At 45.4% G+C, this 12,902-nt stretch overlaps 1 protein-coding gene across 3 annotated transcripts in view; it reads right to left on the bottom strand.

Annotated features, from left to right (window-relative positions):
• Positions 1-12,902, bottom strand: part of mideasb (mitotic deacetylase associated SANT domain protein b) — a 34,628-nt gene that overhangs the window by 14,655 nt on the left and 7,071 nt on the right. For all 3 annotated transcript variants that reach the window (XM_039009844.1, XM_039009842.1, XM_039009845.1), the window contains exons 2-5: positions 4,331-6,419; positions 2,185-2,505; positions 1,309-1,663; positions 358-424 (exon numbers count right to left, since the gene is read on the bottom strand). In XM_039009844.1, the coding sequence (XP_038865772.1) occupies positions 358-424; positions 1,309-1,663; positions 2,185-2,505; positions 4,331-6,076 (2,489 nt within the window). In that variant the 5' untranslated portion in view covers positions 6,077-6,419. The remainder of the gene's footprint in view (positions 1-357; positions 425-1,308; positions 1,664-2,184; positions 2,506-4,330; positions 6,420-12,902) is intronic.

Here is a 12,902-nt window from a genome sequence, read left to right as displayed (position 1 = left end):
CTTCCGATATCCCCCTGAGCCAGGTGCAAGGGGAGAGAAAAGGGCCAACGAGCTGGCTGTCATCTTTCAGTCAAAGGTAAGCTAAAAACAAATGTCATTTTAACTAGGCTGTAGGCTACTAACTTCACAATACTTTAGGTCTACATCCAAACTATGCTACATCAACAAATTGTGTGGTGACTTTGACGGAACTTTGAGTCGATGAAATTATGACAAATACAACAGGAAATCAGTAGATTCCTGTCCGTGTTGAACGGGAATACCGGGATATTACAAAGATGGTTGTAATTTTCTCTGGAAGAAAAATGTATAGATTTTCAGGAAAACATTCAACCCTAGTGTGGGTTCTGTACTCACGGTTCTATACTGACTGGAGTGGCCTCGCCGATTGCAGAGAGGACTGGTGGGGTTATGTCAACGCTGTCTGAAAAACACAAAAAAAAAACGTATTACCCCGGGTAAGTTGACTGAGAACACATTCGCATTTACAGCAACGATCTGGGGAATAGTTACAGGGGGGAGGAGGGATGAATGAGCCAATTGAAAGCTGGGGATGATTAGGTGGCCATGGTGGCCAGAATGGAAATTTAGCCAAGACATCAGGGTTAACACCCCTACTCTTACAATAAGTGCCATGGGATCTTTAGCGACCACAGAGTCAGGACATCCGTTTAACATTCCATCCGAAAGACAGCACCCTACACAGGGCAATGTCCCCAATCACTGCCCTGGGGCAATGGGATATTTTTTTAGACCAGAGGAAAAAGAGTGCCTCCTACTGGCCCTCCAACACCAATTGCAGCAGCATCTGGTCTCCCATCCAGGAACCAACCAGGACCAAACCTGCTTAGCTTCAGAGGCAAGCCAGCAGTGGGATGTAGGGCGGTATGCTGCTGGGTGAACTTTCTAATTTACTATCCTTATATCTATTTAGAACCACAGATTTTGAGTAACTGAGCTAACCTCATGCATATTACTCAAGAAAAGTTTATATGAAAGAATAATGTTATGGTTCAACTCCCACAGCTACAGTCCATTCTGAGCACAGCTTGTTCAAACCATAATGTCTGGTTTCCAAGTCCCAGACTAAGCCTTTCCCTGGATTAAAAAGCATGAAAGAATCTCCATTGAAAGTGTTTCTTAGTCCAGGACTTGTCTTAAGCTGTGCCTGGGAAACTGGTGCCAAATGATCTACAACCCCCAGTCGGACCCAGGTTGAGTTATGTTTGGACTACAAATCCCAGTAGGATTTAGATAGAACATCTTTGAACTACAACCCCCAGTAGGACCCCAGGTAGTGGTACTCACTGGATCTCAGCAGGCTGCGTGTGGCTGATTTGGGTGTTATGGGTGGAGGCAGACCCTGGCTGGAGACAGCAGCTGCAGCAGAGGAGAGGAAGGTAGAGAAGTAGAGACCTGATCCCCCTCTCACAGGGCTGAGGATGGGCGGGGGGGTGTAGGGGGGCATGGTCAGGGGGTTGTCAATCAGCCGGACAGGGGAGCGGAGGTGGCTCTGGTAGGGAGTGATGCTGGAGTAGACAGGAGGGGCGATGAAGGTGCCAGGTTTGGGTGGCGGGATGAAGAGAGGTTCGGGCCGGGGACGCCGTTTGGACTTTTTTCCGTCGTCGTCGTCGTCGTCCTTCCCTCCCTGGGTTCCGCCGTTCTAAAGGAGGAGGTAGAACATCAATACAAACATACTTACATAACTGACAACACAGCACTGTTCCAATGTCCAAACTAGCATACACCAGTTAGTAAGAAGAGAGGTATTGTAAGTGAGTTGTTTATCTGGTCAGATACTAAAGAGAGAGGATACATTCTACAATATGTAGAATTATCCTCCCATACATTACATGTCCAGTTCACCCCCAGCATGATACTTGTACAGTACATATTCCCTCACAGATTGTACTGTATGTACAGTACAGTAGTAGGCTATATCTCCTTCAATAGTGTGGATAACCCCTGCTAATCTGCTTGACCTGATCTGAGGCAGTAGGGGGATGGAGGTTCGGATTGAGGGCAAGGGGGGAGAGAGAACATGGGGGAACCAGGGGAGAGTGGGGTGCTGGATAAGGGGGAGTGGGAGAGAAGATGGTGGCAAGATATGAGGGATTATAGGAGGAGGTATGAACCAAGCTCCTTAGTTAGGTGTGAGGGGAGGGAAAGACTTCCTGGACCCACCTGTCCTGAGCTGTCCGTCAGAGAGTTCCTGAGCGATCGTCGGCGGGTGACGATGACGGAGGGTTTGCGGTCCATGCTGGTCATGTCCTGGAGCGTGGAGGGGCGCTGTGGCCAGCCTGTGCCCAGGATAGAGTGCGCCCTGTCTGGGGAGGATGAGGACGAGAGGGTGTCTGGCCTCCGTACGGGGACTGACACAGGGATGACCAGGGGCATCATGCTCTCATCACGAGGCCGCTTGGCGCTGTGGCTTCCTGAATCTCTTTCCATGGTCCCTCGCCGTGGCGCTGGTCTTCGGGGGCTCCAGGGTCTTTGGGGCTCCTCCTGCGGAGGAGACAGACACATACACACATCATCCCATATCGAACTTGAGGCAACCTGAACAGGCTTCCTTTACAGACCAAATGAGCAACCATAGCTATTCCTTACTACGTAATGTATTACCTTTGTATTGTCGTGTTGAAGTAGAGGTACGGAAAACCTGTTTCAGCAGAATCATACTGCCTGGAAGCTAACAGAAGTATATTGCCGGGAAGTGACTTTCCATTCCCTAAATAAACAGTCTAAAATTAAGTGAGGTTGTTGCTCATCCCGAGTGGAGTATTTGATCAGCTGAAGTGAGTGAGTGAGCGTGGCAGAAGCCTATAGGAGTGAGCATGGCCTGGTCCTGGAGCCCTATTCACTGTCTATTCCCAGTGGAAAAGTCAAGCCTCCAGCCCCAACACCAGGACAGGAGAGACAGGAGAAAGAGAGGCATACATTCTGCTGAGCACTGCACCCCCCGACACCGGCCCCCCGGCTTCTGCCTGTACCCCTCCCCAACAGAGTTCCCCCAGGGGGTGGAATTTCAGCCCAGTGGTGGAATGAATGGGGGAGGAGTGCAGAGTGAAATGGGTCCAGTCAGCATTCAGCAACGTAGCGGTCCGTTTTTATAATGTATATGGTAAGGCACGAGGCACCCACGTGGGAGTGCACTGTTACTAGCTAACTGCACAGTCACGTAGGGGAAGACCAGGGCTGCATATCCCAGCAATACCATCATCACTCACCATGTTGTAATGTATTATAAAGTAATAGGTCAAAACTTTGAGCAGTTTCTTTACACAAAAAAATCAGGAGCAGTGCTTATTATCTCTCAATGTACCTGAAGACCGTGAATGACTGAAATGTAAAAAAAAATGTTTTTTTTTAAATGCACTGTGATGCTCTGTCCTGCAAAATCAATCAGTTCTACTGTAATTATATTGGGTTGATGACTGCTTATTCTGCTCAGCAAAGTGCTAATCACTCATAAACAACAACATGTCTGACTCAGTTGGCTTTGGCAGATGCATTAAGGTTTTTGTTTGTTGTAATTCTAGATAAAGCAGCCATAATCCCTCTGCAATTATACCGAGGTAAACAACAACAAAATGGACGTTTTAACATCTCTTAAAGATTCCTATTAATGCAGCTCCTACAGACCAATAACTCTTCAGCACTGTGTTCTCGAATAGATTTGTAAGTGAGTGCATGCATGAAAAGTTGGGTTCGAATTAGGGGTGTGCATTTGACAATATTTAAATAATACCATGACATTTTTGAGGATAGACAGATAGTAAAAAAAGGTATGATTCCCCCCCCCCCCCCCCCCCCCCCTCGCTAAAAGCAACAGTGAACTCGCTAGAAGTTCCGCCGTGAACTGATTCTGTTTCGAAAAGGTTTTCTGGTGAGTGTTTTGCATTGGTCGGTGTCATGTCTTGTGGAAACTCTGTTAGGTGCGTGCCTGTAATTGCTATTTGAAGTGGGGAGTATAGCATACGTCAGGGTAGGCTGGAGAGCTAAATGTGGCACAGTAGCTCAACGCATGGTTATAAAAATGACACTCAAAATGTTGGTATGTCATGGTATAATATCCTCGAAGGATAAATCTAATTTAATTCATAAATAAGCTTTTTCATTGTCAAAATAGGCTGACAATTTTTCTCTCTCCAGAACATAACACTCGATAAGTAATCGAATACTAACTTCCGTTCAGATACCCAGATATCTGGATAACAGGGCTCATTCCTAGTTAAAATTGAGGGTAGGATATCCCTGTTAAATCATGTAACTACACTATAACCTTCAAAGCATTACCACAAGCATCAGGACATGCAGCAATATTTACCTTGACGATGTGTGGCGGTAGTGACTCCATCTCTGAGGCTTTCTGGGCCAGTGTCTCCAGGTTAACCTCCTGGGAAACCCTTAGTTTCCTGCATGTGCTTTGAATGACCCCTGTAGGGGCCAACTGGGCAGCGTGGACCTCTTCCACCTTGGGGGCTCCACCTGGCCCTTCAGAGGCCCCGTTCTGGGCCCCATCAGATGGGATTACAAAAGGGTTGTCAACTGGTGGTGGTCCACCTTCCTTGGAGAGTCTCCTGGACCGTCGAGGCTGCAGCTGGGGAGGTTGGAGCTGCGTCTCTCTGTGGGGGAACTGGGGATCTGTGCGGGGGGGAATGTGTGGAGAGTCTGGGGACGTCTCCATGAGGTCTGGGGGGGTTGGTGGAGGAATGGTCTCCTGGGAGTGCACCAACACGGGCGGCTGGGAGAGAGGATGTGGGTGGGTAGGTGGGTTCTGGTTGCTGGGGTAATATTCTAGTACATGTTGTGGTTGTGGTTGTGGTTGTGGCTGCAATTGCTGTATTTGGCGTCGTTGTTGTATTCGTTGCTGTATTTGCTGCTGTTGTATTTTCTGCTGTTGCTGCTGAACCATTTTCTGCTGCATCTGATGGTGTTTTTGTTGCATTTGTTGTTGTTGCTGTAATATTTGTTGCTGTTGACGTTGCTGTATTTTCTGCTGCTCCTGTTGTTGCAGCTGCTGCTGGAGCTTAGGATGCTGTGGGGGTTGGGGATGCTGTGTGGGTTGGGGATGCTGTTGGTGTTGGGGATGCTGTTGGGGTTGGGGATGCTGTTGGGGTTGGGGATGCTGTGGCGGTTGGGGATGCTGTGGCGGTTGGGGATGCTGTGGCGGTTGGGGATGCTGTGGGGGTTGTTGGGTGTAGTTCAGATTGGGTAAAGTCCTGTTGCCCCCCTGAAACACCTGGTAGTAGCCAGCCGTTAGGTGCTGCTTGGGCTGGCCGAAGGCGAGCTGGAAGGGCTGAAGCACGGAGCTGCCCCCAGGGTTGGATGTGCTGTGCTGCTGGGCGTTTAGAGCACCAGGTTTAAGGGTCTGTGGGAACGCCTGGGACTGGGACTGCTGTTGGGAAGTATGATGCTGCTGTTCCCACTCTAGACTGTGAGCCTTGGCCACATCCATAATGTCTCTGTAGGCCTCTCCTCCAGCAGGGAGAGAGTTAGGGTTAACCACCTGCTGCTGCGGCTGCTTCTCTGCAGCCCTACTAGGGGGCTGGGGCTGCTGTGGTTGCAGGGGTGAAGGCCCCTCACGGATCTGCTGCTTGACAAAGGCATTCTGGACCTGGGAACGTGAGTCACCGACACCCCCTAGGTACGGAGCAAAGTTCTGCCCCCAGTTAGCCATAGTGACACCCTGTGTCCAGTTCCCAGTCCCAGTTCTTTGTGGAGGATGCGGTTGGGCTGCTGGGTCCTGGTGAACCCACTTCATGGGTACAGTCTGTTGGTAATGTCCCCGACTCTGGTCTCCTTTCTCTGGGCTGAATATCACTGAGTTGAGGTACATACCAGTATGGGCGGCCTCTGGGTTGGAGGTTGTGGAGGTGACGGTGCCTGCAGCCTCACTCTGCCCAGGACCAGGCCCTGAGGCTGGGGCACCAAGGGCGTAGTAAGAACCTTCTGGATGCTGCTGAGAGGACGTCTCCTTCATCGCCACTCCTTGGTCGTTGAAAAATGAGATGCGCTTGCCTGTTCTCTTACTGTTGGGTTTCTGCTGGGGTGGTAAACTCATGGCTAGCATGAATAACGGGGCGAGGTTGAGGTGGGGGGGGGGGGCTATGGGGTACTAGGTGCATAACAGTCCCCCAGCCACACAAACCACCAACAAATGTCCCCTTTAACTGGCCCAATCTGAAGACAAAAGGAATAGAATGTTCACAGAACACACCCTAGGAGAGGGGGTTGCATATTTGAATGGAAATCATCAAAGCACATGTGCAACCAACAGCCAGGGAGTTGGACTAAACGTAGACAAAAACCCAATCTTCTTCCCTTTATCTCCTCTTCCTGGTGTATTAAGAGGTTACCGGTGCTGATAGAGATGTCTGGATGTCCACTGGCCTCATTCATTTATGGGAGACACCCTGTGAAGAGACCAGAGTGGTCAGGCATGTTTTACAGGGCAGTCCAGAGAGGTCGAAAACACAAGTCTTAATGGTCCTATTGTAAAAGCTGCCTGCAGCCATGTCAAAACCTGCTATGGCCTGGGGGCCTTTCCAACACAATGGAGTACCAGGGAGATGTATTGGGTTGGGTGGGAATGAAAGCGTGTGTGTATATGTGGAGTGCGAGATAAATTCAAGAGAGGGTTCGGACAGCAACATTGAACATGATGATATTGGCATGGGCAGTGATAATTCAGATGGAACATAAAGCAGGTGTGATGCCGAGACTCAGATCTTTCACTTTAAAATGTATGCCAAACAAAAACCAATGATTGAAAAGTTAAACGAACCATACAACTCCATGCACAAGGACAACTTTTAACAATTTCCACTACATTTAGTGCCATCTTTCTGTTAACAAACTTTGCATGTACACGCCAAGTAAATACGTTTTTGTAAAATGTTCTGCAGATTTAAAAAAAAAAGTAGTCCAAAGAGCTGCATCGTTTCTTTAACTTCGCAATCATTGGTTTTGTTTGACATACATTTTAGGGCTGACCCCATTTAGTCGACTGGTCGATTGTTTGGTCGATAGGCTGTTGGTCGACAGATTTCTTTAGTCGAGCAGTAGCAAAGACACCTGTCTGATTCACGTCTGTCTGAGTGGACTGATCCATTGTGGAGGCCAGGAGGAATGGGGATGGCACAGTCCATCACTCCAAAACGTGCTACTGAAATTGTATATGGTTATATTGAATAAGAACAATGGTGCAACACTAATAAAAATAATATTTTTTAACAAATGCGCTTTCTCCAGCGTTGGATAGTGGTCGCTGTCCGCGGTTCTGAAACACATCAGTGTGTTGTTGAACTGGCGTCTTTTCCTAGACCATGTTGCTATGTGCATAATAGCAAAGTTAACCAGATGTTGGGAACAATGCGGCGGAGGCAGCAGCAGAATGAGGAGATGAGAAAACAGCCCTTGCCTTAGTTGTCTAAGAAAACTGAGGAGGAAACCAACTTAATTAGGTCTATAATCAACAGCCTAACTGTTAAATGTGTCTGGCTTTATAAATCATCAATGTATCTACAGAAATAAGACAGATCCTGCTTCTGTTGCCTGTTTAATAACCTACTGATTCCGTGAGAGCCAAGTCTCACACAACGACATTTTCACAAATTCGTCAATTTTTAATCTTTGCTTTCTGTATTAAAGGCTTTCCACTTTTTTTGTTCATTACAACAGCCTCTCTGGTATTATTTATAAATTATTTAGGGTGTGTTCGTAAATTCATTCTGGGTATCTACTCCGATTTCAGAGCACTCTCATCTGAATGTGCCAGACCGCAGAATAACTGATGAATTTACAAACGCGAAACACCCGTTGAATATGACTGGTGTCAGTAAACATCGGCAAAAAAAACCATAGATAAATTGTTGCTAGCAGCACAGTTACAGTCACCAACGCTCCAGACAACATGAAAACAGCCAAACCAGCTCTGCTAGGGCAATTCAAATGGTCAGAGTGAGGTGTACTCTCATTTGTGTCTGGAAGTAGCTAGCCAACATTAGCCAGTTAGCTTGGCTGCTTGACTGCCGTTGTGAGGTCAGAACGCTCCGATCAATCATACTCCTCAGCCAGTGTCCAGTGTGCGCTCGAAACACTCAGAGCAAAACGCTCTAAATTTACAAATGGACAATCTGACAACGCTCTGAATTTACGAGCGCAATCTGAGCGCACTCTGACACTCCAGTGTAAATTTACACTGTTTCAAAAATATTATTTATCTCAATACTTTGTTATATACCCTTTGTTGGCAATGACAGAGGTCAAACGTTTTCTGTAAGTCTTCACAAGGTTTTCACACACTGTTGCTGGTATTTTGGCCCATTCCTCCATGCAGATCTCCTCTAGAGCAGTGATGTTTTGGGGCTGTTGCTGGGCAACACGGACTTTCAACTCCCTCCAAAGATATTCTATGGGGTTGAGATCTGGAGACTGGCTAGGCCACTCCAGGACCTTGAAATGCTTCTTACGAAGCCACTCCTTCGTTGCCCGGGCGGTGTGTTTGGGATCATTGTCAAGCTGAAAGACCCAGCCACGTTTCATCTTCAATGCCCTTGCTGATGGAAGGAGGTTTTCACTCAAAATCTCACGATACATGGCCCCATTCATTCTTTCCTTTACACGGATCAGTCGTCATGGTCCCTTTGCAGAAAAACAGCCCCAAAGCATGATGTTTCCACCCCCATGCTTCACAGTAGGTATGGTGTTCTTTGGATGCAACTCAGCATTCTTTGTCCTCCAAACACGACGAGTTGAGTTTTTACCAAAAAGTTATATTTTGGTTTTATATTTTGGTTTTGACCCCACGGGGTGAGATCTTGCGTGCCATATGACATTCTCCCAATCTTCTTCTGGATCATCCAAATGCTCTCTAGCAAACTTCAGACGGGCCTGGACATGTACTGGCTTAAGCAGGGGGACACGTCTGGCACTGCAGGATTTGAGTCCCTGGCGGCGTAGTGTGTTACTGATGGTAGGCTTTGTTACTTTGGTTCCAGCTCTCTGCAGGTCATTCACTAGGTCCCCCCGTGTGGTTCTGGGATTTTTGCTCACCGTTCTTGTGATCATTTTGACCCCACGGGGTGAGATCTTGCGTGGAGCCCCAGATCGAGGGAGATTATCAGTGGTCTTGTATGTCTTCCATTTCCTAATAATTGCTCCCACAGTTGATTTCTTCAAACCAAGCTGCTTACCTATTGCAGATTCAGTCTTCCCAGCCTGGTTCAGGTCTACAATTTTGTTTCTGGTGTCCTTTGACAGCTCTTTGGTCTTGGCCATAGTGGAGTTTGGAGTGTGACTGTTTGAGGTTGTGGACAGGTGTCTTTTATACTGATAACAAGTTCAAACAGGTGCCATTAATACAGGTCACGAGTGGAGGACAGAGGAGCCTCTTAAAGAAGAAGTTACAGGTCTGTGAGAGCCAGAAATCTTGCTTGTTTGTAGGTGACCAAATACCTATTTTCCACCATAATTTGCAAATAAATTCATAAAAATTCCTGCAATGTGATTTTCTGGATTGTTTTCCCTCATTTTGTCTGTCATAGTTGAAGTGTACCTATGATGAAAATTATAGGTCTCTCTCATCTTTTTAAGTGGGAGAACTTGCACAATTGGTGGCTGACTAAATACTTTTTTGCCCCACTGTACATGTATCTTATACCATTTTAAAGGTAATCTTGTTGTTAATCCGATTTCAAATAGGCTTTTCAGCGAAAGCACCCCAAACGATTGTTAGGTCACCGCAAAATCACAGACAAACACAGTAATTTTTCCAGCCAAAGACAGGAGTCACAAAAAGCAGAAAGAGATAAAATTCATCACTAACCTTTGGTGATCTTCATCAGATGACACTCATAGGACTTCATGTTACACAATTCATATATGTTTTGTTCGATAAAGTTAATATTTAAATCCAAAAACAGAGAGCAGAGAGCCACGTCAAATAACATAAATACTCATCATAAACTTTGATGAAAGATACATGTTTTACATAGAATTAAAGATACACTTGTTCTTAATGCAACCGCTGTGTCAGATTTCAAAAAGCTTTACGGCAAAACACAATATTCAATCATCTGAAAACAGCGTTCAGCCACAAAAGCAAGCCATACAGTTACCCACCAAATTGTGCAGTCAACAAAACTCATAAATACCATTATAAATCTTCACTTACCTTTGCTGATCTTCGTCGGAATGCACTCCCAGGACTCCCACTTCCACAAGAAATGGTTGTTTTGTTCGGTAATGTCCATCATTTGTCCAAAAAGCTATTTTTGTTAGCGTGTTTGGTAAACAAATCCAACGTCAGGAAGCGCGCTCACTAAAAGCTGACGAAATGTTCAAAAGTTCCGTAACAGTCAGTAGAAACATGTCAAACGATGTATTGCATCAATCTTTAGAATGTTTTTAACATAAATCTTGAATAACGTTCTAACCGGAGAATTACATTGACTTCAGATGAGCGATGGAACAGAGCTCCCTCTCATGTGAACGCGCATGGTTAGAGCATGGTCAGAGCATGGTCAGGTCATAGCAGACCTGACTAATTCCCCTCTCATTCGGCACCCCTTCACAGTAGAGGCATCAGACAAGGTTCTACAGACTGTTGACATCTAGTGGAAGCCATAGGAAGTGCAAACTCATCCATATCTCGCTGTGAATTCAATAGGATCTTGGTTGAAAATCGACCAGCCTCAGAATTCCCACTTCCTGTTTGGATTTTTTCTAAGGTTTTTGCCTGCCATATGAGTTCTGTTATACTCACAGACATCATTCAAACAGTTTTAGAAACTTCAGAGTGTTTTCTATCCAATATGAATAATAATATGCATATATTAGGCAGTTAACTATGGGCACCTCTGTGCACCTTTTATCCAAGCTATTCAATACTGCCCCTGCAGCCATAAGAAGTTAAGGGATTGTAAGTAAGCGTTTCACTGTAAGGTCTACTACACCTGTTGTATTCGGCGCATGTGACAAATAAACTTTGATTTGATTTGTATTACCACAGGTGTAGGCCTAAAAGGGCATCCTTTTTAATCTTAATACCATAACTTACTTAGGCCTGTATTTCAATAGTTATATAGGCTACTGTATCAATCAATCATTCATTCGTTCAAGTCATCACACAGCATACAAGTCATTCATGATTTGAAATGCAATCAAGCATTTTAATTTTAGAATAAAGCGAGCCTTGAATAATTAGCTTAAACAATAAATATACCGTTCCATGCGACCATTTTGTCTTTTCTGTAATAGAGGCTTAACAAAAAAAAACACTACAACAGACTCTCTGGTACGCTTATAATTTATTTTGTGTTGTTTACATTGTTCCAAATGGTCAGAAAAGTTATATTGTAATCTAACAGCACCAGTTTGGGACACATAATATGCACGCAGTGCCTGCTCCTTACCTTCTTTTTCTAGATCTCCAGTATTTTCTACAACTAGTCACATTTATTCCACACATCTGACTTCCCCTTTACCTCCTGAGCAACCAGTAAACATTCCCCCGTACCTCCTGAGCAACCAGTAAACATTCCCCTTTACCTCCTGAGCAACCAGTAAACATTCCCCTTTACCTCCTGAGCAACCAGTAAACATTCCCCTTTACCTCCTGAGCAACCAGTAAACATTCCCCTGCTTCGAGTTTATTTGTTACGTCCTCTGCATCCATTTTTCTGATACGGTGTTCGGAGTTTGTTATAACCAATTTGTTGATGTGATTATGATATGCTATAGGTCAGGCCCTATTGGTCACGTGCATGCGATGCTTACATGTGTCACGTAAAGAGAGCAAGGGTAGCGGGAATGTTTTTCCTAAACAAATGAGGGATTTCGGGTAACAGAACTTTTCAGTCAGAAATGGCTGTAATTATGTTGCAGCTTCAGCAACACTGTGGTGGTTGCTGCAGCAGGGAGGAGAGAAAGACACCGGGTGAAAGTCACATTCTTTTTTAAAACACAGCAAGTCTGAGCCCGGCCCGGCCCAATCAAATAAATTGCTGGTCAGACTCCCTCTAGTCATTTGTGTGTCTTAATTATTTAATCAAACAGTGTGCTTAATAGCATCAGACAAGCTCAGTGACTATAATTGATTTGATTAAAACACATAGGATGTGTCTATACAGGGAAAAACACACGTTTTAAAAATTTTTACCAATAGATTGGTCGAAAGAACAGACGAATGGTGGTCGATCAAGATTGTTTTTAGTCGGGACAGCCCTAATACATTTTAATCTGTGTCTCAGCCTCATTATGCTACCGTGGAATAGCCCTGTGGCAAAATATTACTTGGGTAGCATCCCAATTGGCACCCTATTCCTTATGGACCCTGGTCAAAAGTAGTGCACCATATAGGGAATGCAGCCTACTTGCTCTTTTTGCACTGAGGCTCTGACTCAGTGGCCTCCGAATCATCCAGGACAAAAGGGGAACCTGTCACCCGTTGATCCTGTTCCTGCATCGTCAAAAGGGAAAGGCATGAGACAGGACAATAAGAGAGAACAACTATGAGTCACAATAACCTTCTTCAGAAAAAAGGCCAAAAGTGAAAAATATTACATTTTCAACTTCCGTCACAGCTAGTCAGTCGACCGAAGAGTAAAAAATTATAATACGAGAAAAAAAGGCACATTTATTGTAGTCCAAATCTTTCTGGGCATCACTTTCATTGCCATGGCAACACATTATGATAATCACAATCTGGATGTGTATCTGAGGGCACAGTGTTTGTGCAGAGTATACTACGCTCATCTTCCCAATGCACAAAGATACAGACCCCTCTGCAATTGAATTTACAGTTTGAAGAGATGGACTTTTCGATGGTGAGAGTGGTGACGATGTAATGCAATGCAATACAATACAATGTAATGTAATGCAATGCAACTGTCCTC

This window comes from Salvelinus namaycush, chromosome 15 (genome assembly GCF_016432855.1).
Source record: "Salvelinus namaycush isolate Seneca chromosome 15, SaNama_1.0, whole genome shotgun sequence".
Classification (NCBI taxonomy): domain Eukaryota; kingdom Metazoa; phylum Chordata; class Actinopteri; order Salmoniformes; family Salmonidae; genus Salvelinus; species Salvelinus namaycush.
Note: the sequence above shows the minus strand (reverse complement) of the source record. Positions and strands in the feature narration are given on the sequence as shown.